This window comes from Amblyraja radiata, chromosome 9 (assembly GCF_010909765.2).
Source record: "Amblyraja radiata isolate CabotCenter1 chromosome 9, sAmbRad1.1.pri, whole genome shotgun sequence".
In the NCBI taxonomy this organism is placed as follows: domain Eukaryota; kingdom Metazoa; phylum Chordata; class Chondrichthyes; order Rajiformes; family Rajidae; genus Amblyraja; species Amblyraja radiata.
In genome coordinates this window covers 43,880,732-43,906,973 of record NC_045964.1, presented here as the reverse complement: position 1 = coordinate 43,906,973, position 26,242 = coordinate 43,880,732, and the positions used below count along the sequence as shown (strand labels likewise).

General features: G+C 39.7%; 1 protein-coding gene across 8 annotated transcripts in view; it reads right to left on the bottom strand.

Annotated features, from left to right (window-relative positions):
- Positions 1–6,374: 6,374 nt before the first annotated feature.
- otx2 (orthodenticle homeobox 2) overlaps positions 6,375–26,242 on the bottom strand; it is a 38,285-nt gene continuing 18,417 nt past the window's right edge. The window contains exons 1-6 of one of the 8 annotated variants that reach the window (XM_033027216.1): positions 13,618–13,896; positions 13,236–13,489; positions 13,079–13,151; positions 9,015–9,223; positions 8,439–8,590; positions 6,375–7,759 (exon numbers count right to left, since the gene is read on the bottom strand). In XM_033027216.1, coding sequence (XP_032883107.1) covers positions 7,136–7,759; positions 8,439–8,590; positions 9,015–9,111 — 873 coding nt within the window. In that variant the 5' untranslated portion in view covers positions 9,112–9,223; positions 13,079–13,151; positions 13,236–13,489; positions 13,618–13,896 and the 3' untranslated portion in view covers positions 6,375–7,135. Of the gene's footprint in view, positions 7,760–8,438; positions 8,626–9,014; positions 9,224–13,078; positions 13,152–13,235; positions 13,897–16,141; positions 16,253–17,522; positions 17,752–26,242 lie in introns of those variants that run through there. The other 7 variants (XM_033027214.1, XM_033027217.1, XM_033027221.1 and 4 more) reach the window with 7 other exon arrangements.

The window sequence follows — 26,242 nt, the reverse complement described above, 5'->3', positions numbered from 1 at the left end:
CTTAAATATTGAATTCAGATTGCAGTAAATCAAAGTGCCATCGGGTGATTCCCAGACAATACATCTGGCTGGACTCCATCCCCTCCTCTGCGGTAAAGATCTCACGTGCAGTCGGGGAGACTGGTCTAAAACATGTGCTATTCAGGATCTATACCGGGTGAGACAGCAAGTTGTATAATATCTGCGGAGTTTCTGGTGGCAGTTGTTCGATCGGTCACGAATATGTTTCGTAACAATAAATTAAAAAATAGTGTCACAATGTGAACAGTCGCCAAAGAACGGCCTCAGCCCCACCAGAACGAATATTTATTTAGTTAGAATTAACGCATTTCTTCCGCTAAATGTGGACGGCACGATACCTTTTTAAGTAACGATTTAATTCAGAGTGAATAAGTCCGACTAATCCGGTGTGATTTTATAATTGAAGATGACCAATATCCTAATGCCTAATATTCTCAATCTGACACAACTTTGAAAACTATCAAATGCAACTGTTCGTGTTGTTAACTTGTTCGTGGACAGCAGGCGCGGTTGAAAATGAAACCTTAAACTCTTCTTTGTAAAGTTAGAAATATTTTGTTGAGTAAACAAATTAGAAATATTGTTGGACTAAAAATGATGTGTAAGTAAGTGGTTTATGTTAGATACGTTTCGGTGACCAGGACAGGTTTACAATATTCACGTGGTTCCTCGGGAGTGTCGGAGACGTAGATTCATTTCAGCGGTTGCGCCGATCGCCAGAGAGTTCGAGTTTCATAACTTGATGGGGTTTGTGAATAGGGGCGGGATGATAGGATCGGGACAGGGACTGAAAGGTGTAGAGACTCGATGCCTTGTGGTGTGAAGCGCATTCAGCTACAACCTATCGCCCATTGCAGCCTTCTTGTTCGTTGTGCTAAGGGGAAGAGAAGGGACGGGATTCCTAGTGAGTCTCATGCAAAGAAATGTTAACATATTAGTTTCCCAATTAAGAGTCAATAGTATTTAATTGCCAGATGTACTGACAAGGAAACGATTAAATTCTTACTTGCAGCAGCATAATGGGCCTGTAAACACAATACACATAGATTAAAACATAGATACATGTGTAAGAAGGAACTGTAGATTGGAAACAGGCCCTTCGGCCCGCCGAGTGCACACCGACCATCGATCACCCGTTCACACTCGTTCTATGTTCACCCACTTTCTCTACCACGCCCTACACATTCGGGGAAATTAACAGAGGCCAATTAATCGACAACCCCAAATATATAATAATTAAAATATTATATATAATAAACTAAAAGTCAATAAATTGTGATATTAATAGCAGTGCAACAAAAATATTCAAGCGAACATGCCCCAAAATGGTTGATGTGTTATGAGTCAAAATGTCAAATTTGACTGGGGCATGAAAAAACCCCAAATACGTACGCATTTAATCTAATTTCATTGCAAATTTCACCTGGCAATTTTGCATAAGATTGAGACAAGATTTAAAGCATTGTGCCATGTTTTACCTGATGGTTGTAGTGTACGCGATTAGATCGGACTTCAGGCGCTTTCTGTGCGGTTTAGGAGAGGCACCTACACATGCCAAGAGATGCCAGTTTCACTGGAGGCGCCGCGCACATATCCCAACACGTTAGGCGGGGTAGTTCTGATTGAAGAGTTAACATCGAATACTTGAAAAAAAAAACTAAGATTAAAATAATTATTTTGTAGAATAACAGAAGGAATGTTTAATTCTCAAAGTGGCCGAATGAAAAGGTGAATGAAATGAGGCAGTCGGAGCAGCACTTACGTTATCAGTCAGAACTGATTTTTTTCTAAGCATTTACTTCTAATCGCAATTTTCTATTTTTGTTTTTAAGAATACTTTCTAATTAATTTTCACGACCCGTCTTATTCAAGGGAGCAAATCGTTTTGTTTTTTTTTGTGTTTACATTTCCTAAAATGTGTTCGCACTGTCCATTCCTGTCAGCCTGTCTCCGCGTAGTGTCTGCCTTTGGCACTGTATGGCAACTTTACGAGCAAGGGAGGGCGAATTCACCTTTTAAATGTTTATTCCGATTCTGCGCCGCTATCTGATATGTATTCTGCCCCCGATGCAAGAACAGTGATGACAAATGAACCCTGTCTCCTGCCCAAATAGAAATTACATAAATAATTACACTAGCACGACGCATACTGAGTTTATGTCAGAAATTCCCTGTCATTTCAATGTACAATAATCTACAAGGCAACCGTGAGACATACCTGACAATGTTTCGGCTGATTGTATTTTTTTAATGTAATACACTGCCATATCTCCAGTGTACTGGATGTGCGAAACATTGCCGACTTACTGCTGCTCATCTGCAGAGGGGAAAGCGGCGCTTCGATTCCAGATTCCATGGTGCATGTTTTTTATGGGTGATTTAAGAATACGGAGACAACAGAAGAATCTTTCTCCATTGGCCATTTTAGTTCAAAAATTCCCCCCGTACGAAATAGAGATTTAGGAACACATTAAGAAACCTTAAAACGCCTTCAAGGAACACCTTAAATATTACCTTGGCTGTCCATATTGCGTTTCCTTCAAACATTAAGGAACACTTCTCTTATGGTAGGCACTGGCCTCTCCTGTCGGGTATTTGCGCTGACTGGTTGGCCTAGTTTAACGTTAGTTTGTTGGAATCGCTAGGATCGCATGCGTGTAACGATGGGACTGCGATTGTTTGTCCCAATTACTCTCCTGTAGTTGTTCGCAGCGATGAATCTTCTGCAAAATGTTTGCACACTTCGTTCACGTGAGATTCATTATTCGTGTAAAGGCTGCCGAAACAAACGTAAATTGTTGCTCAAACTTCATCAAATAGACCCCAACGTTTCCCATGTGTTGTGTTTGCCTGGATAAAGAGCTAGATGCTGCATTATGTAACATCTTACTAAATTTCGTAGAAAGGACAATCTGCCAAAGAACGGCCATATATCCCAAAAAGTGGTCAATTCTACATAATCTGATTCGGATAAAGATAAATAAATAATAAGTGGAACATCACCCCACATCGAATGTATTAAACTGTTTGTGTCTCGGGAGACCAGTCATCCTTCAGTATCCAATATTTAGGCGTAGATGGATATATTAATATGGTGTGTTACTTAATCATTGGCTTTCGGAGGTCCACACTTCTGAGGTGTTATGCAATGGTATATTGAGCTCGAAAGAATCCGTGTTCAGGGTCTACTTATCACATGCATTGAAATCATAATTTTCAATCTTCCTGAAATATTCAATATGTTGTAATAATATTTGTAAATATTTAATGTTCTGCGTTTTATTAGACACGATAGAACGACGATTACATGTCCATGATCCTTCTTTAGTGAGTGGTTATTAATGGATTACATTTTCTTTATTACATATTTTTCTGTGCGTATCGTGTTAACCGGCCTATTAAGCTGCGACAAGTAAAATAAATAATGTTATTGTTCCGGTGTCGGTACATATGACAATTAAACATTTTTGATTTAACGTGCTTGTACTATCTCACACGTTGCAAAGCACCACAGTTTGTGCCTGTCCTTTAAAGTAAACAATGGATTAGCTGAAGTTAATGAATTTAAATCACATACATTTTAGGATTATTTCACTCCTTCCGCAAATGTTATATCAAACTTGCCAATTCCACAGGTCGAGTGGCAAAATATTCTGTTCACCGTGATTTCTAAACTCAAGCGCCCAAACGGATGCGCCTTGGGAATATCTTCTAACTCTGCGGAGGCTACCTAAATGCAGGCTGTTGTTGCACAATAGGCTGTAGATTTCCCGCAAAAAAGGAACCGGAAGTCAGGCACAGCTCATAAGATACAGTAAAATAAAATTGAAAGACACTCCTAAACACCCAGACATACACACAGACAGCTTTATCAATATATATCGGGGTACTTGTGGCGGGGAAGGGTCAGGGAAGAGACAAGACGGGCGAGACTCAGAGAAAATCTCACCTGGCCACGCCGTTCGTTGAAAGGCTTAGCCATCCATTCAATCACACAGACACCGACACCGGCATGTGCAGATGCGGGAGGCGAGAGGCGGGGAGGGTGTAGATTAGGAAATATTTTACAAAAGCTGCCTAATATTCCCAACTTTCTGCTTTTGTTGCGTTTGCTCCATTTTGTTCACAAAATAAATCACAAACGTGAAAGCGGGAGAGGTCAGGAGATGAGAGACATGATGGATGGGTCGGTCTGTTGCTACGAAAGTACATTCTCTGATTTATTATCGTTCATATCGTCAACAAATACAAACCTACTAATTGGCAGCGTAAACGGAGCGTGAACTTCGTCTGTGGCCCAGAGATACAGTGGCCTAGATCGCTGCTACATATCCAGGTGGTCTGAAATTGTAAATGTATTAACCGAATACGAGTGTCCTGGCAATTAGTTGTAAGAAACTTTTCACCAATTGACTATACTTTCCTAATTCCCACCATTGCGCGAGTGATCTTAAACGTGAAATACAATTGAGATTGAAACGATTCCAACTCCAACACAATTCAGTTGATTCAGAAAAAAGGCGATGCAAATGTTTATTAACTGTGTATATTCGCAGAAATGTTGAAAGTTCCAGTCATTTGTTCTTCATTTCTAGTGTTTTGCGGAGGCTAACTCCGAGGCAGATCAAAAAGGAACATTTTGACTGAAATACGTTATAGGTTTTAAATCTAGACTTATAAAACAGGCCGAGAAATGTTCTTCAATTAATTAAAATTACAACCAGTTTGATTTGCTTTGACTCCTAGTGGTACTTGTATGAAATAAAGATCATGAGCTCGATCGTATCCGGGTTTTAAGACCTAATGTTGGAAACCAAATTGAATAACTAGACAGGTGTGCAATAATATGTTTTCACTACGCCAAATGTGTTCTATATGTTCCAAAGTTAGGATGGGAAATTGCAATGTGGTTATTTCAAGGAGTTACTAGCGTCGCAATGCAAACTGACGTTTATATCCTAAAATGAATTTCTCGTGGAAGGAGGAATTCATTATAATGGCCGTACACTTTTTGAACACATCTGTAATCTTGCTAATCCTTTCCCCATGTTTGTAATGATTGCACCAAAGGACGCGCTCTTTGACGTGAAGACTGACGTTTGGTTTGATGCACACTTATTAAAATAGTGTAGAGTGTGTGCTGCCTGGATGTGATTTTGATGTATTGATAGGAGATACATTGTAATTCTGTTTGAAGGAGATTCTGTTTGAACGCGATTTTGCGTCAGGTTACAATTGTTTGCATTCAGACACTTGATATGTGCTGTCATCTTAATGTAAGTCAAGATTGAAGTTAAGTCTCTGCATTATTACTTGTTAGGAAGTATAGCACACGGGGGTCATATTAAAGCCTCCTTAATCGGCAACTAAATCAGGAGAGTAACAAAATAGTGGGTGGGATTTGCTTGTAGAATGGACATGGGGAGTTATCAACCAGTTTAGCAGCAAAAGTGATATTTATTATGAAGAAATGATCGAAATTTCACAAGACTTTTTTTTCTATCATAAAATAAACACTGTACATAACCGAATATTTATATGAATTAGTTGGACAATAAATATTTGAAATGGACAAAAAAAAATCACTTGTAAAAAGCACAATTTATGAATTATTTTGCCTCACCTACATTTACATTGAAAACACTTACAATACCCACTAAAAAAAAGAAAGTATGTTGCAGAGACTAGTTTCCAGGTCTAACCCCAGTCCTTTTTTTTTTTACATAATAAGAAATACTAACTACAAAAGTATCCTGTACATAACAAATTTGATAAAATTTGAGAACTTTTCAGGGAGAATAAACAAGTAAAGCGCCTAGCGTGTTTAGCTTCAGAATTTGCTGGTCGGAGTATGTATAATATATATAAATATATCTACACATATTCTAATTCAGGCATCATCTGCGCATCATTTTCTACAATAATTTGTTTCCCTCCCGTTGTAAAACTAATAAACAGAGGGCGTGTATCTGTGCCTCTAAAATGGAAAACCAAAATGGAAAAACAGGATAACTGGTGCAGTGCAAATTTTCACCACTCCGATGTAACAGACCGGCTGCCAGCTATAAAGCATATTATTATCCTTTATGTTTGATGATGGGAATATGAAGGGAGGAGTATTATGTGTGTGTGTGTGTGTGTGTGGGGGGGGGGGGGGGGGGGGGGGTGCAGGGGGGGGGAAAAGGACAGATCACCTGAACACATTATTTGGTAAACTGATGGACCCTAATGGCAGACTTGAAGTCGCGGCACTTTTTGTACACACTCATTGCAAGTGCCAGCAAGCGGCGTGGTTTCTATAGTTTGTTTATTGGATATTGTTTAAGATTGAACCGTGGAAGACAAATCAAAAATTGTGCTTGAATGACTTTAATGTAGCCACATGGATCTGTCGACTCCAGTATGGTTAACGTTTATGCATATATAACATTATTAACATCTGCAAACAATTTAGAGCTAATTTCTGAATACTTGATCCTCCATGGGACCAATACAACTGATCACATTTTAAAGATATTGGCATCAGTGTGATAGAACCTTAGCGTCCATGTGAAGTCTGTAGTCAGGATGAAGCAGTCACAGTTCAATTTATGTTTGAAGGCGCTCGTTTCAAACGATGGCGGGTATTTATTTTTTTCCAGCAGAATTTGGCTCCATTTGAATTCAGCAGAACCTCCACCAACCCCCCACCACACACCAGCCAGTCTCTCTTGTCCAACAGCATCAAGCGGTTCACATACTTGCATACAGTACAGCAAATCATACTTGTTTTTGAGTCTAACACAAATAAAAACACAGATGTACCACTGATATAAGACGCACACTGATTGTCTCTGAGGACTACATATGGAGACCCTTATAAACATTTTTTAAATAAAGTAGTGCATCTGTGACAACCAATCGCACAATTCACACAGCCCTGATGGTCCTTTATGTTTTAAATGCCAACCTTTAAAAAAAAATGGCTAACATTGGAATAATCACAAATATTGTCCTGTCCATTCCAAAGTGTTCAACCTCCAGACTTGGCCACAAGCATGGGAATTATGTCGTTTCGTGCTCGAAGATCTGACATTGGAATGATTTGTCCAGGTTCAAACAGAGTCCCGGCACTTCACAAAACTTGGAACTTCCATGAGGACGTTTGATCTTTGTAATCCAAGCAGTCGGCGTTGAAGTTGAGTTTCCATGAAGCTGTCTGGTCTTTATAATCCAAGCAATCGGTGGAATTAAAACCTAATCCGCCGGCCGGGTAGCCTTGGGCGGTGAGGGAGGCCGGAGACTGGTTAAGGTGGCCAGCGGTGACTGCGTTTGTGCCCATGGGACTGAGCCCCGTGCCTGGGGCGGGGAGTTGGTGATGCATAGGGGACAGGTAAGAGCCGCAGTCCATTCCCCCAAAGTAGGACGTGGATCCGGCATATCCCTGCGTGTAACCCGAGGCTTGGGTGTAGGTCATGGGGTAGGAACGCTGCATGCAAGACGAGGACGTGGAGAGGCAGTCAGGGGCGATGGGTGATACGGAAGCCGGGCTCCAGATTGACACCGGGGCTGTGCTGCTCGAGATGGCCGTCGCCGAGGTGCTGGAGGGCGGCGTGAATTGGCCGCCGGCCACGCTTTCAGAACCCAGCTCCCGGGCAGGAGAACTCTTCTTCTTCGCGGGTCTAACTTTATGCTGCCCACCGTTCTGCTGTTGTTGCTGCTGCTGGCGACACTTCGCTCGGCGGTTTTTGAACCACACCTTTAAAAAAAAACAACAAAAAAGTTCAACCGTAACACAAAAAAGTATTTACTGAATCAATGCAATTAATTAATGTGAGATAAAATGACTGCAAATACAAATATCTTTGATTGTCCCTTCACTGAGTTCCCGGCGTTAAGGTAACTAGTTCCCATTCTAATCGATAAACAATATTTCTTATCAATATTGAAATATCGATATTGACCATAATCTTCAGGACGAAACTCGAATATGAGTTTTTGGATCTTTTATATCAGTTTCTATTTTGTACGTAAAGGAGGGACATGATCCTGCATAATTTTACCCGGAATTATTGCATGTACAGGATGAAATCTTGTAACACTCGGAAAAGACACAAAATGCTGGAGTAACTCAGCGGGTCAGACTGCCTGACAAGCCGTGTTAGTCCAACACTTCGTATTATTTTTTTTGGTAAACCGGCAACTGCAGTTACTTGTGTCTATAAAACTATCTCCCCGAGTTTACCACCGTTCGTTAATAATCCCTTTTAGAAAATCGCAGACCTCTCACGAGTTCCCCGCACAGCGACTGACCCCCTGGTTCAATCCGATCCCATTTTAAAGAATTCCCTCCTCAGTGAAGCCGAATTGTGGTCGGAACAGGAGCGCCGGGCGTGCTCCCGGGGAAGGAGAGTGTGTTACTGCCTGGTTCTGCTCACCTGCACTCTAGATTCGGGCAAGTTGATTTTCAGTGCCACTTCTTCCCTCATGAAGATATCTGGATAACGAGTCTTGGCGAAAAGCGCCTCCAAAATGTCCAGCTGTGCTCGTGTAAACGTGGTTCTCTCTCGCCGCTGCTTCCGCGGGGTAGCTTGAAACATATAAAACAAACCAGACCTTCTAGGACTGGGAACTCCACAGTAAACTCGGGGGACCAAACATCCCACCCCCCACCCCACTCTCTCACTCTCCAGGCAAAAACGATTTAGGCTTCATTCCTTTCCCACAACCAACGCCATTCTCGCTTTAATGTTTGCCGCGGAGAGAAAGAATTGGGCTGGTTAGAAGTTTAATCAAGAGAGGGAAATGTCGCCCAAATGTTTTACGCTCATGGGAAAACACATTTTTCAAAGAGAATGGGACATGAGAATGTGTCTGCTGCCCTTCAATAAATCTAATTTAAACAACAAGCCAGAAATACTCCGCAAAAAGCGGGGTCAGTTTTGCTCTGTGACCAAGAGGGAGCCTTGAAGTTTGTTCCCAGAGATTGCAGCTAAAAGTAGAAAGATACTTACAGGGATAGCCGACCGAAGGGTGAAGCAGATCCATGCCCGATGCCGTGAGACTCAGACCGTTCACTGTGTATGGAGGTTGCTTGAGATACGACATCATGCTAAAGTTGGATCGGATGGCGAATTTGCAATAAATAAGTAAAATTTAAAAAATGCGAAATCTGGTTTGCTTCGGTCCTCTGGCGACTTGGCAGTAAGGCCTCTGTTTAAATCTATACACATACACACACGCAGGGAGTAAAAGAGCGTGTTAAGAGGAAGGATCCAGAAGAGCTGTTGTATCTCCGATCACTCAAAGTATCTGATCCCTCTATAGATCCCAGCCTGTCCCTTTAAAGCATCCGGGGACCCCCAGCTGCCTCTTGAACCAAGGGATGCTGAACGGATAAATATGTCCCCCAAAACGTGCTACACCCATTCTTCAAACACGCGCGCGCACACACACACACACACACACACACACACACACACACACACACACACACACACACACACAAAAACAAATAATGCAGATGCGCACACCACATTGTTAGCATTGCAATTTGCATAGATCCCATTCGTTAGCATCAAGCTGTTATCACGCTAATTGGTTCAAACAAAAAACTTGATTGGGACCATTTGCAAAGACAGTGGCAGGCCCAGAGAGAGAGAGAGAAATCGGCGAAGTGCTGGCAACAACAAAAACTTAGAGAGAGAAAAAACAATGCGTAAGAAGATAATTTGCAACCTGAGTGAAGTTGGTAGTTTTATATTGCGTGTTTGACAAACGAGAGGCTAGATTGTTTCTAGATCGTTCGAATACACCTTTGAGCAGGAAGATAATTGTTTCTGCGACGCTTTCGTCGAATCGAGTGCCTATATTTTTGGGATAAAGAATGTATCGCTACGCCTTTGAAACTACGCTCTCCAGAACCAATAAGGGGAAACAAACAATTAATTGATTCTTATATCAGGGGGGGAAAAACTTTGGGAAGGCAAATCATTTGCGCCTAATTGTATTGCAGGTGAATGTAAAACCCAACGTTATTTAATGAAAAGCTTAGTGTGCATATTGCACAAACAAGAGGCAGGATCCCTTGTTGATTGTACAACTTTGCACATTGTTTGGCCGCGGAAGTCACATATTGTCACCTGATTACATGGCCCAAGGAATGGCAGATAAACCCCCGCGAGGCGACAATATTGAAGATATTTTTTACTGACTTTGAAACAAAGCGGCCGTGTGTTAGTGGCGATCGACATCGCACTTTACAGAGCGTTGTTTAACAGGGGCGCGCACACCTTCAACATGGCGGCGTTGCAATGACAAACTTTGACCAGCGCAAGATAGTCTATTTATTTTTAAAGACTAGTATTTTTTTTAAAAGGGTTAAAATAAATCACAAGACCGTCTCTTCGTTAAAAGCTAAGCTGCGCTGCAATCGGAATGGGAACTAGTTTACCGAACGTAAAATGTAGCAAAGGATTTTTATTGCAGTCCAACCCGCTGTGCTGAGCAATGACTACTCCACACGTTGAACTATCCACTGACTTGCACCATCAAACAACCAACAAACGCGCAAAAAAGTCGCTTGTCCAATTCCAAGTGTAAGTTCTTACCTAAAATAAAACTTCACCCGAACAATCAATGGGCTCCGATGGACTCACCTCCCTTCCCCTGCCCGAGCGCCTCGTCTCTCTACCTGCAGGGAAATCGCGTCTCTTGGTTGCTCACTGCTGAGGCCAGTTATATAGAGCTGCCCGAATCTGTCGGCTTTCCAGCACAATCTGTCACTTTTTGCAAGAATCCCATCCACCAGTTGCTCGGTCCTTCGGTCGACCATAATTACCCGCCGTGCATGCGGCCGAGAATTAATTATAATAAATGTTTTCTTGATAAATTAACGAGATTATCCGGGTGGCACACGTTCCTTAATTACAGGGACGCTGCAAAAAAAACTGGGATGGCGGAGAACGCGTTCTCCCCTCCCATCCCTGCCGCATTTGTTCTGATTAATTTTATGCTTGATGGAAATGAAACAAAGCTACAGAATCGAATTATATTTATTAAAGAGAAACACCATTAACCTCGGCCCTTGCAACTTTTAGACTCGTGGGACAACGACACACACTTCAGCATTTGGTTTTATTTGTAACATGTAAAGGTCGCTGTCCAACGATTAAAAATGAGTGTATTAAAAAAATTGGCTAGTAGGTTGCTTATCACAACGCTCATCTAATGAACATCCTCACCACCGCCTGTTTGTTACGAAGCGGAATGATGAATATTCGATATATTGTTTTCGATGGCAGTTGGGGTTTTTTTAATCGTCTTTAAAGCGAGCAGCACGCGTGAGCTGTCTTTGCCTCCACGTGTCTAGGAGTCTTTGAAATTTTGTTTCAAGACTTTGCATTTCGTTCGAGTTTGAGTTTATACACTCAGGGGCGAGCAGCTGAGGTGGAAAGTGCCTCGCAAATCTCAGCATACACACACATGGGATAACCCTGCCTCGCTCGGGTCCAGTTTTTGCTTAGTTTATACTAAAAGGCCTGTACTAATTTTACAAACTTCCGGCAGACTTGATCATTATTTTCGCTATCGTTTTTTTGAAGACTAGGTTTAAATACAAACTTTAAGTCGTTCGTTATTTGTGATATAAACAAATTCAACTATTTAAACCTCAACACGAACTTCCTGGACAAAAAGCGACTGAAAATTGCTGAAAACATCATAACACAAAATCAATCCCAAATGAGATTAAGGTCAAGGAGAGCAAATGTTCAATTAAAAATATCGTTTTTAAATTCAGTCTCTTAAATGTGGTCTAAACTAAAATACGAACACACTAGAGACCATGCAGTTACCAGTAAACATTTAAACTTTAAACGCTAATGCTTATTTTTTCAGGATTTCAAAATCTTCATTTTAGTTCAAGAAAACATGCCATTCTAATTGAAAACTAGTTACTTGAAATGGGAAAACTGTAATTCAAAAAGTATTTTGTTGTAAACAAGTATGTGGTCAGTAAAAGGAAAAGTAAAGTGAATTCAACTTTTTTCTGTAACTTTCAAGTGCCTACACGACTTAGACGAATGAATAAGCAATTGTGTTTTGCAGATGTAGTGAACTTTCTATTGTTTGGCTAGAAATGTTGCTATGAAGTTTAATCTTAAGACTCTGTTCCCACAACCCCCACCCCAAAAAAAAGATCCTAAATTTGAACACATTTTGTATGAACATATTCTGACTGAAAATAAATTGAAACGCAGAGTGATTGATCTAGGTTTTGTGTGCCAAAGACTCTTCTCTGCGGACCACTGAGCGGTCCACCTACTGGAAAAGCTTTTGGTCAATAATTTGGAAACGATCGATTTCATTCCAGTTTATTTGAGCTGATAAATCTTTGACAATGAACATCTGCAACCAGCGCTTCCCAGATGAGGATGTGATTTGCAAGGACTGATCGGCGATGGTGAAGGGGGTGGGGTGAGGGACCGAGAGAAATCCACGCCTCCTCAATTATCCCTGTGTTTGAACATTCATTGGGAAGTGGGTTGGGGGGGGGTTACTGGGATTTAACAGCGATCCTAACACGGGCGAAAATGAAATAGTTTTTGCTCTATCCACTCAGGAATGGAGAAACCAATAATTGCAACATATTTATCCGAAAGCCCACAGACAACTCGAGAAACAGCGAAACCCTTTCCCCCAACTTGAATAATGAGAATTTTGTCTACCGTTCCCCACCCCACCAGCACATCTTCCCACACACATACTCACACATACACAACCACAAACTAAAAACATAAGCGAAAACAAGCAGCACACAAATTCTGGACTCATTGCAACCACTTTAGAGGAAATAAAAGGAAAAAGACTTATCAAGATTTGGAATCAGCGAAAAGTGTTCTCATGCACGCATATCAATATCAAACGGTTTCATTCCAGGGCGGGTACACTCGTCGATTTTTTCCCCCCCTCTCGGAAAGGTTTCGCGCAATATTCCGTATCAAATCTCCAGTTCGTTGAAAAAATATTATCATCGGTTCCCAATCAAAAAGGAAGCGCGATTTGTCAAACAAGTCACCTGTTTTACTGGACTCTGGTCGACGTTAAACACCCTAAAATTCAGGCGTCCACGTTCCTGACGGCCTTTGTCCCTGAAAACAAAAATAAAATAAATAGGTTAGAAGTCTTCAGATTGTGGATTGAGAAAATACCTTCGCATGAAATGGATTCAATACCTGCCGAGTTAATATTTCTGTTTTAGGAAGGAGATGAGCCTGTTTAAAGGCGGTGTGTGTTGTTTTCAGAGTGGGAAAATGGTTGAGATTGCTCAGTTGCACCGGTCTCTCTCTCCTTTCTCTGAGACTTGCTGAGAAAGCGCCTCTCTGGTAACTTTTTGACGCAAACTCCGCAGCCAATAGCAAAGGGAGAGTGATTGACACATCTCAGCAGAACCAGGGGGAAAATAACACCCAGCGGGAAGAGAGAAACCCTACTCCAAGAAGGGGAAAAAACAGAGCGAAGTCACCCAAAGCAGGAAAATAAAGGAAATAAAAACAAATTCAAGCAATGGGAACGACAATCCCAAGCAAAAGAATAGAGATTGCACAGGGAATATACCCAGTTTACAGTGAACTGGCATTAGCCAGCCAGCCAGGATAACAGGGCCAATAATCCACTCATTGGAGGTAGTCTAGGATTAAAATAAATATTACTAAAACAGGACCGATTGAAGAAAAACGGGTTAGGCCAAGGAGACATGGGCAAAGAAGGACAATTTAGAACGTGGGATGGAAAGCAGAGGCGAGGGAAGGAATGAGAGAGAGAGAGAGAGAGAGAGAGAGGGAGGGAGGGGGAGAGCGAGAGAGAGAGATCGTGAAGGCATTAACCAAGAGAATAGAGGGAGCAATCAGGTTAGAGATTCTGAGCTGAACCGGCAAGGGGAAGGAATCTCGATAGAATAAACCAGAGCTGTACTGGCAGGAGTGACACAGTGAGGATGCATGAACTAGAATAATTCAGGATAGCTGGCTCAGGGAAAAGAAAAATCCGGCTACAAATGCCAGAGAGCCAGAGAAACACCAGTGATGAACCAGTGTGCGGAAATTTCATAGATAGACATGGGACTGTACAACACATGGTAAGTGAACCGCATTTAAAGTTGCCAAAAGAGAGGACTTAATCTAGCGACAAAAATAGTGTTAAGCAACATGTACCAAGGATGACAATTCAAAAGAAAAATTACATCGCAGTTAATCAGTCGGTAGTTAAAGTGAAAGACAAGTGAGTAGATAGATAGATAGATAGATAGATAGATAGATAGATAGATAGATAGATAGATAGATAGATAGATAGATAGATAGATAGATAGAGAGAGAGAGAGAGAGAGAGAGAGAGAGAGAGAGAAATAGATAGATAGATAGATAAATAGATAGATAGATAGATAGATAGATAGATAGATAGATAGATAGATAGATAGATAGATAGATAGATAGATAGATAGATAGATAGATAGACAGAGATCGACATAGATAGACATTCATATAGACAGACAGACTGATTGATTAGAAAGAAACGAAGCCGATTGTAGCAACTCCATCCTAATAAAACGAGTTTTATCAGTAACCTGTGGCCTATGATGCAATTTGCCTGCTTTGAAGAAAAGCATTTCGGATAAAAGAAAAACACCCCTCGCACAAACGGAGAACAAATACACCTTTAATTCAAACCATGAATAAATTAGTTCCACTTAAAAGGAGAATAACAATATTCTGAAATTGATTAGGTCGGGTAGGACCGACGTTTTCATATTTTGCGGTCTGTTATCATATGCCTGTTTGTGTTTCTCGTTTGTAGAGTCCTCGCTTATTAAAAACCCAAAGCAAATGGGCCCATATGCTTCCTGGCCCTAAACAAGACTGGAATAGTCGGACGTTTAAAAAAAAATCGTAGATACGTTAATTGCAAACGTTTCGATTCTTGATAAATGGTGACAATACTGGATAAAAACAAAGGTGTTGGTTGCTTAAATAACACAACGTGGGCGTGAGGTGGAAGCTGCGAGACTGCAAAAGGAAATGTCCACGAGGAACACGGAGAAATTCTAATTAGAAAACTGATGAAAAGGTTTGTCCCTTTCGGGGCTTTGTCCAAACCAACCGTTTAAAGACCCACCTGAGCAAATGGAGTTCTCACAATCTGCTCCACGTCGATTCTACACAAAATCCATATTTTACAGTAATAATAACTTTCTACACAGAAAATGGTTCCTTCCGACATTAAAGGAATTACAATAAGACGTGTATCACTTTCTCAACCCAACAAAGTGTCATTCTGTGAAATATGCAAGGCTCTAAACATAACCCACAGCTATACAACTTTTAGGACTAACAAATGTATTTTTTTTTTTGAAGAAATGTTTCTCCATCAATTAATTCGGGATATTTTCACAGCTATAAATAAAACAAATAACAAACTGAGGCGCACTACTTCAAGGCAATCAGTAAAAAGCGTTCAAGTATCAAGGATGACAAAAAAAACACTCATTCAACTGCCACCAACTGATATCAGGAATTCTCGCCTCCGATTTTTACTTTTGACATTGATGATAGATTTGAGAAGTTCTGAATAAATAGCCGGAACAACATCGCCTATTTTTTAATAAAATCTATAAAAGCACAACAGCGCCACGCCGGTGAAAACCACTTCAGAAGGTCGAAGCCAATGCAAAAGGCGACAAGAAAACTTGGTGTATCCACCATTGCAAACATCGCTACAGCCAAGTTTCTCAGATGTGTTGCCTAATTGCAGAAAACGCAAATGCTTCTTGCTCACGTTGGTATCCAATTCCTAACACAGGAACACAGCAAAATACAAATTGCATAACACCGAGATCACAGAGAAACATAGTGTGGTATGTAGCATGACACTGATAATCGGTGAAATATTTTAAATTACATCAGAACTTTGGGCTGGATGTCTGGTGCACGATAAAAACTGGGGAACTGTTTGTTTACCTATGTTTCAGTATACTCTCCAGTGCGTTCCACTTTAGGTTTGCCACCTTGTTTTACAAACACCTGTCTAAGTAACAAGTTAGTCGCTACAAACTATCGAATTCTATTTATTATCGACGTGTTCTTACCTTTTATCGAATAGTTTTATAGTTCGATCTCAACTAAATCAATCAATCTTTATTTGCCCGAACCATTCGATCAGTGCGTAAAATGGCCCCCTCCCTTTAATTGTAACTGCGAACAAAAGCTGCCAAATGACTGGAAGTCGTCTCTGAAATGTTCGCTGTTGTTTGTTCCACCGCGACCAGCGAGCACTCTGCCGGGGCTTAAACTCATGTCCCAGAAGGAAGGTTCGAAAACACTTTTCAATGCATGAACATGTGTTCGCAGCTTTCCACACTGAAAAAATAAATCGCCTCCAACTCCAAACCTTTTAGAGTGCGGCGGATACATTTGAAATTGTTTCTACTTTCAAATGATTGTATTTCTTTAAACAAAATGCCATTTATTTAACCTATTGCCATTTGATAGGCGATGTAAGGATACATTTTCTTTAAAATACTTCATATTTGTATTATTTCGATTGAAATTATTGACATTGAGATATATCCCTCTAAAGTTGTACTTGTTACAGTGGTTCCCACGTTGGTCAAGACTTGGCTGCGCATTTTTTCTGCAAAATCGTCAATTAATTATTGGAAATAATAGTTTTTTAAAATTTTGTATTTAAGATCTTTGTTTTAATATACCTAGACCTTTAACAGTTAAATTATAATATCGATAATGCTAATTCATTAAAGTGCAACGGATGATATTGGTAGCACCCAATCGGGATGATAAATTGTGAAATTAGGATTTTACGAACTAGTGCCCAGGTTAAATACGGACACAGCTGTGCAAGTATTAGATCATAGCTTTGAGCTATGTAGAGTATCACAAAGTTTTAAAAGAATACACGACTTGCATTTATGTAGCGCCTTTCAGGACTCCCAGAAGTGATTTTATGTCGAAGTACTTTTGAAGTATCTTCACTGTCACAGTGCAGGATGCATTGAAGGACCGCATCTTCTAATTAAAGAAAACATATTCTAGTTTCAGTGAGCCTTTAAACTTTTTTATATCTATGGTAAGAGTGACATGGGTGCCGGAGATTTGTTTTCTGGATAATGGATCTGATTGACTGTTGTGTTAACATTTTAGGTGTGCTAAATTATTCGAGGAAGGAAAATTTAAATCTGGATACGATGGAAGAAATCGGTTTAAGCTCGTCTCCAAATCATCATTGTGGGACGTTTTATATATGGAAAACAAAATCCTGCAAAAACACACATTTCTACGGAAAACTGTATATCTATCAGACAGTATTTATATCTGATAAATGTTTATGTCGATACAACATACTGTATTTTCTAGCATTTCTTAGACATAGGAATACGGGTTATTTTGGTGTTTTTTTTACTAGAACATTTCACAAAATAACAAGCAAGGAATGAAAAGACGCTGTTTTACCCGCTGCCTGACACCCAGTCAGTTGCCATCAATTGCAGTTCAGCTGATGATTTACTCTTACAGATGTTAATCTTCTGCCCAACATTAAATAAAATTGATAGTTCGCTCCTTAAGTAGATCCGATCACATTTGCCCAGCACCTGTTATTTCGCAGTCCAGATGTACTCTTTGAACATACACCACTTCCTGATCTGAAGAAAAGTAGGAGGAGTCGTTTAAATCAATGAAAATTTGGATGGTTTTATGTCTAAATCGGCTATCACCTCACCGCCTGTCAAAATAAGAACACAAGGAGCGTAAAGTCATCGAACGCCGTTCGATCAGAAGTATTAAAACGGCTTAAACCGGGCTCACTTTTTTCCTCCGGTAATAGAACGGGTGTTTCTCTTAGTTAATTAGTCCAAGTATCAGACACAATTTAATTAGTAGGGACACAAACACAAAACCTCCCACCTCACCTGAGCAAATAGAAGACTGTCCTCAACAATAAAAATAATTTCCCAAATTTCACAGGAATATTTCAAGTGAGGGGGAAAAACCCAAATCAGTCGTCAAGCAAAATAAATGGGGGAAAAATACAGTCTTGTAATGCATTGCCATATAAAATCCGAGGTAGGTAGGGGCTCGGGAGGATCAGCTGCCAGGAGGCATTTTTTCATTGCTTTAATCGGGATAAAGTTGTGTTGTGGAGAACGCGGCGCTGCAATCAGTCTCTGACACAGCTCTGGAGCAGATGCCTCCTTTCCAAATTATACAGTTTAATCCCTTCACAGCAGCGGGCTGCCAATACACACACACACACACACACACACACACACACACACACACGCACACACACACACACACACACACACGCACATACACACACACACACACATACACACACACACACACACACGCACACGCACACGCACACACGCACAAAGGAACGAAGCAGGAGTTCGGTGCAAAAATAGCAATCTAAGGCAGATCCAAGTGTGAGTGAGTGAGTGAGTGAGTGAGTGTAAGAAACACAGGACTACTTCACACTCGTGCCTGCCCCTGCCTTATCACCTTCCATTCTCCGGCTTTGCCAGTTCCCCATTTTCTAGGATTCTCGCCTGCACTGTTGTTATTCTTGTTTCCTTTGAAACAAGTTAACTCCTTCGAGGCAAGTGGCGCTTTTCAAAAGACACGGCACTCGATTTTTAGACAACTGGCATAACTTTCTCCTTAATGAATTGGCCATTCTCGGTGAAGGTTGATTTGTAAATTGGGCTATCAGTAACTCGTTTTGTTGCATTTAACATTCATTATTAATAACAACACATTGGTGGAATCAATGCAAATAATAATACAACAGGGGCCAGTGTACTGTTCTTTTTAAACAAAGAGGTCCCTGGAAAACTGAAACTAAAAAAATGCACACATAACAGATCAGACAGCATCTGTTGAGATATTTCAGATAGGTCATATGCATATCTCTCTCTCTCCACAGATGCCGACTGACCAGCCAGAGCTTCTGCTTAAAAAATATATATACTGAAATGCTAGCATCTTTTAATTTCATTAATGTGTAACAATTGGATAATAGTTTTGCGAGCGACACTGTTTATTCATTAAGTTCCACACTAGAGATCAGCCAATAGTTTAAAATATCAGATTAGCTGTTACTTTAAATAAACAATATTTTGCTAATCTAGCGATTTTCTCGTCTTGGGGTGCCTCCTGCGAAAATAATTTACTTTCTTTGCAACACCACAAAGGGGCCAGCTGTCGATTGTACTCCGTTTTTTATTCTGAGGGTGTTATTGTGTATGATCGTGACATGTGCGAATATTTAGCTTTGTATCTCACAGAGTCATAGACTGATTAGGTTGGAATTTTACTACTAAAATTAGGAAATGAATATAACTCACTTTTGACATGTCTTCATTATGGAAATTGACTGTTGAGCTGAAGAGATCTTTTAATTGAAAATCCGCCATATTTCAATAGTAATGCAACTGAAGAAGATTATATACTTTATCCAAACATTCGAACAATTACTGGTGGGATCGAGGATAACAACCAAACACCAGAAGGCATTAGCTCCAATATAACAGGTTATATTAATTGCTGGGCGAATCTGATTTTATGAAATAAATTATTTGACAATATTTACACGACTAGGGCAGTATTACAGTTTGAGTGAGACACTTAGTATATAAAACTTCTGAGTCAAGACCGTGTGATTTTGTTTAAACTGATGAACTAAATAGAACGAGTGTGATGAATTCATCAGGGGCGATTAAGCTTGAATTCTTAATATATATATATATTTTAAAGTTATGTTCTGATATGTAAAATGTATTTGCTTTAAATTCTGAATGGCAGCTTATTTACACCAGATCTTCAAAATAAACGTTTTCTCGCCGCTTTGAACACTGGATGCAAGTTATGGTGTAAATCGGAGAGGTTTTGTTGCGTTTTGGGGAATTAAGAGGCGCAGAGGAATGAACAGCAGCAAGAACTCCATACATCAAGACAGATTAAATTTAAATCTAACTCTGTTATTATGGATGTTTGCGAAATGTCAATTTTGAAATTTAAACTGAAGCGAGGACAACAGCATTCGCAATTCATCTAACACAGACTAATGATCAAACCCTGATGTTTAATATTCAGTTTCACTTCATATGGATGTTGACCATTACTGCGAACATTCATTATCCCAATTCTGCCTTTATTTATCCTCGACCTTCTTTGCTACCCATTTTGTGGCAAAGGGAGCGGAGCTCCAGCCAAATTTCTTTTGTACTACCCATCGCATTAAAATAGTAAGCAACTTCTGCAAAGCCAACGTGACGTGTTCACCTTTTTTATTTAAAATAAAACAACACAGGTTCCGACAATGTCGGCCGGTGAATAACAACATTAGAGGAGTCGCTCGAGTGGTTTGTGGCTGGGAATTTGTCGCCCTATCTGCCAACAGGAATAACTTGGAATATCAAAAGCACTTAAAGAAAAACAAACCCAGAGAACCACAATAGACGCGAAATCCCTTCCATTACCTTGGCATGTATTAAAAGAGCCTGAGAAAAATTACTATGCAGCTGAAATAAAGTGTATTAACAATTGTAGTGGATCTGGGCGATGATTAACATACAAGTCTACTTTACCAATACACCTTTAATAGCAGTGCAGCGATGTAAGATTTTATTTGGTTTAGTCTAAGTGTTTCCTCATTTCCTCGGCAGTGGGCTACTACTAAACCCCAAGTAACAACTCCAGTTTCGGCAGTTACAAATCCGAGGAAAAAAAGATGTTGATACGTTAATTACATTTCCAAAATTTAAGAATTATAGTCTGGTATTACTCTATAGATCTGAGCAAAATACAACTACATTCACAAATGCAATCGTGATTTAATTCAACCCAATTAAGACGAAGTTCGATTTATTTTTCGACAGTGACATAATGTAAACATTATGTTCGAAATTGTGATAAATAAACGCCTGCTATAGCATTTATTTTTTATTTATAAAATAAAACAGCCCTAAACGCAACTTTAAATTTCCAATGCTATTATCGAGAATCCCCTATCAATGACTCGACTTGTAAACTTGCGCCGGGAAAAATATTTCTTGTGAGCTAACAAATGCAGCAAACAAAGGTGGGCACAAAATGTTGGAGTAAGTCAGCGGGACAGGCAGCATCTCTGGAGAGAAGGAACGGGTGACGTTTCGGGCCGAGACCCTTCTTCAGACTACAAATACAAATGCAGCATACAGTTGCAGGAAATAAAATACATTTTCATAAATACCCTCCCGAACAACAACTTGTGTGTTTACCTCAAAGATGCAAAATTAGTGGTTTATTGTTTATGTCTTTCACGGAGAGGTCTTCAAAGTAAAGTTTAAACTTTGCGTCATATTTAATTACAGAACCTGATAGGCGTCATCACAATTTGCAAATAGTCATCGTATTTTCCTCTGGAATTATGTATTTTAAAATCCCATTCCTTGTGCATAAGGTACGTAATCCCAATCCTTGTGTATGATGTACAGAACAAAACACCCCTCTTGTTCTAAAATAAAGTTTAAAAAGACCTTCTCAGGTAATGAGCAACTGCCTGAAAAATACTAATGTAACCACACTAACATTGTGTCCACGAAGCAAATGGGAGGAAGCAACCCCCAACACTGCCTCTCCTATCCCCACCCATCTTCCCCTCTTCCCTATGCATAATTCCAGGCATGTAAACAAACTTGCAAAATGTCCATCAGCCCATTTTATCCTGGGAACAAGATTTAGGACTTAAAATTTAAACAAGGCAATGAAAGCATCGCAAACATCCGAGTGCTGCGACTTTATGTTTCCGACATCGATGCAGAGACAGGAGAAGTACGCGGCATTGAAGCGACCCACCCCCTGAAAGTTTCTCAGAAGCATTTAAAAGTAATACTACCCCTTAAACGTATCACCTTTATTTGTACAGGCGGCGCAAATATTTCAGGTACCCTCTGAAAATACTAGACACATATTTACAGAATACCAAGTGAGAAATATTTCCAACCACAAAGCAGAGGGCATCACCTGTACATATTTTAAAACAAGCGTGTATAGACTAGTTATCAACAGTAAGGAAAGTGTATTAAAAATCCCATAGGTCTTCAATATATCAACAAATAATTTAACCCAACAATTATTGCAGTTTATATGTGAGCATATGTGCAAAGTAACTGTGGGAAAACAAAAAGGATGATACTGCTGGCAATGTCCAAATTACCAACGATTTAATTTAATCAATCGAACTAACTGTGACTTTCGCTGACCAATATAACCATTGGTTGCTCACTGTGAAATAAAAAGTACGTTTCATTTGCACAGTTCAATATTGTTCAGGTCATACCAAAGAATACCCGTGGAATTTGGCGGAGTAAATGCAACAAAATCCTCGCTAAACAAGTGCAGGGAAAGGGGAAAAATGAGTTTCAGCGTAATATCTCCAGACCTGGACGTTAATGCAGAAGTAGGCAGTTATTGTGAGCGACATCCTCTAATGACACATTGTACATGTTGCATGTCAATTGATGTAGGACACTTGCTACATCAGTATTCTGAAAGGTACATTTTACATAATGTCATAGAACTTTAAAAAAACATAAGTAGGAGCAGGAGGCGGCCATCCAGACCTTTGCGTCTGCTCTATCTTTACAGCATTTCGCTCTCTCTCCCTCTTGTTTTCATCCTCTCATATCCGGGACCAAGTGAATGTGAAGACATTGAAGGTTCGGGGCTGGAGAGGGGAGGTGACCTCTGACCCTTTGCACGCTGTATTTACCTGGTTGATCCACTCACTCTCTGGTCAATGATGTTCCCCAAATATACATGGTGGGTAAATGCTACAATGGTTAGACTCTGTTTTTGGAGATTGTCAATGTGTTACACCCATGTGGTATGAGTACTATGTGTCTTTGATCAGCTCAGGTCATTGAGTCATATAGCATGGAAACAGGCATTTTACCAACTCATCCATAGAAACATAGACATAGAAACATAGAAAATAGGTGCAGGAGTAGGCCATTCGGCCCTTCGAGCCTGCACCGCCATTCGATATGATCATGGCTGATAATCCCTCAGTATCCCATCCCTGCCTTCTCTCCATACCCCCTGATCCCTTTAGCCACAAGGGCCACATCTAACTCCCTCTTAAATATAGCCAATGAACTGGCCTCAACTACCTTCTGTGGCAGATAATTCCACAGATTCACCACTCTAAGATGCCCTATCTTGGTCTTTTAGCTGCAGAGTGCTGTATTAACTAATGGGTAGTGACTGGAATTGAAAGTCGTCCATTGATTACTGAACATTTATACCTTGTGACTGAAGATGGGTTTGCCTGGGACATGATGGTAAGAGACACTCACGGTGATGTATTGGGGTTGATATGATTGGCTTGAAAACAATACATTTTTCCTTAATTCCTTTCTATTGAACATCAAATGGCAAACTTGTGACACTCATGAAACATGCGAATGGGCTGTTTAAATTTGGACTGGCTTATTAATCCATAATTCATACATATAAACTGGTAATCTTGTGATTGGAGGAACAATATATTTGTACGTTTCAGCCCCCCTTGTGTTTAACTCTTAAATATACCTCTCCCACTGCCTTCTCAAACCATGCAATTCGGCTTGAGAGCCTTAATCTTTAAGGTAAATAAAAACAGATTTAACATTGCTGTTTGGCATATTATTCATTGGCCACGAGTAAAATACGCTTTCCTAAAACTTTGTCCCAGACCTCTGCAATATATTATCTCAGATTACCATGAAGAACTTCTGACTCGAAATTCAAGGTAAAGTCCATTAATGCCACACATTTCCCACAAGTAACATCAAATATATTTCCCTCCAGTTGCTTTTACAAATGTAATGCTAATTAAGTTGAATTAAAATACTTAGGATTCTTTACATCGCTGAACTGAATCCTTCTGCATATTGACATTGTGCCTTAAAAAACTTCTAACAAATTTGCAACTGGTATCCTTGAATAAGACCAATACTACACAACACTTGCCAGTTTTTGCCCAGCTCCTACCTCTTCTTCAACTTTCTCCCCCATATTGCCTTCCGTCTGAGGAAGGGTCCTGACCCAAAACGCCACTTATCAATGTTCTTCAGGGATGCTGCCTGACCCGCTGAGTTACTCCAGCACTTGTATTTTGCTGTTAAGAAACAATCGTGTTTTGAGCACGAATCATGATTTATTTTTAGGATAAGCTGGAAGAGGGTTTGGATATTTTTGGCCATATATTTAATTGTGCAAATAGAATGTTCATGATATTTCATGTTTAATTGTGTTAGTACAGTATTCATAATTCTGCAACCCCACACAAACATCCCATTTTTATTTGTCAGACATTACGATCACAATTTTAAGAATGCTTCAATTAGAGATAATTATAAGTATAGAAACAAGGAACTGCTGATACTGGTTGACAAAAAAGACACAAAATGCTGGAGTAACTCTGTAGGTCATGCTCAATTTAAGTATGTTCTTGAAAAATAGTTATTATTTCTATATTTGATGAGTCATATCTCATGAGTGGGACCTATCTACAGTATGCAGACAAGATTTTTTATTCATGACTATTTCCAATTACCTTTTTCCAATGTGTAGGAAGGAACTGCAGATGTTGGTTTAAACCGAAGATAGATGCAAAAAGCTGGAGTAAGTCAGTGGGACAGGCAGCATTCCTGGAGAGAGGGAATGGGTGATTTTTTCGGGTTGAGACCCTTCTTCAGTCTGAAGAACGGTCTCGTCCCATGTGAGGAATGTGGAATCCACTGTGATGGATGTTTGTGTTAACTTTTATGTGGTTGTGTGTCTTGTTAGATAGAGCTTTAAAAGATAGTGGTCGGGATATTTGGGGAGAAGGCATGAACAGGGTACTGATTGTGGATGATCAGCCATGATCACATTGAATGGCGGTGCAGGCTCGAAGGGCCGAATGGCCTACTCCTGCATCTATTGTCTATTCTCTATTGTCTATTGTTGCTTTTCACTTAGTATGGGTGTATGGTAACTCAAATTTCACTATACCTTAATTGGTACATGTGACAATAAACTGACCTTGACCTTGAAATCTTGACCCGAAACGTCACCCATTCCTACTCTCCAGAGATGCTGCCTGTCCCGCTGAGTTACCCCAGCTTTTTGTATCTATCTTTTTCCAAATATGTCTTTGGTCGGATAATGTGAATGTGCCTCAACTAACAATTTCAATTAGTTGTTGAACTATGCATGTACAGCATGAGAAAATCTTGCCATCTATTCATCAAAGGCAGAATATACACGCATATTGTTTTTCAATAAAACATTTGCATCTTGTATACTTGTGCCTCAAAATTAACTTCTTATAGCTTGCATTCAACTAGTTCCCAGTCACTATGCTTATCATTGATCTTGCCAATTAAATGTAGAGGGAATCAATATCTTTATCTGTTTCCTCCAAAAGAATTCCAGGAAATTATTTTTAAAAAAGTTGAATGCAACTGAATAAAATGCACATTTGCAAGCAGTACATCGATTATAATTTGGAGCTTAATCCATTTTGACTTTGCAAAATATGGCAAACAAGAATTGCAACAAAATTAAAAGTTTAAAGATAAGGGAAATGTGATTTTCCTTTATCAATGTGAAAGTGTAAAGTATTTTCACAAAAATAAAAACTGCAATAATATTTTGCACCAATATTGTCTATGCTATGCAGTAATAATATTGCCTCAAACAACAGGTTATTGTATTTCAATATAAATTTTACAATGATAAATTATCATTATGAGGGACCATCTTACTTTGGTGGCCAATGGACAAAAGCATCTGAATGTGGCAATATAAAAAAAAAATTGAAATTACATCAGTGTTGCAATTTCTAGGATAGAATGATTGCATTAATAATCTAACACTTGAATAAACTGAACCAATACATTATTTTAATCATACATGAAAAGATAGTTCAATTATTCAGAATATAATAAACAATTTTCAATGTAAATGCCAAATACTCTATTGTTTCCAAAGGCTTAACAGGAACTAAAAACAACTCAATTGAATCATACAAAACTATTTACTCATTAGCTTCTTATGTTCCTGCATACTCCTGCAATCACACTTCACTCTGGTACTTTCGATGTTTGCACATTTTTGCTAAATTATGTTCACCAGTGTACATGTAATATCAAACACTT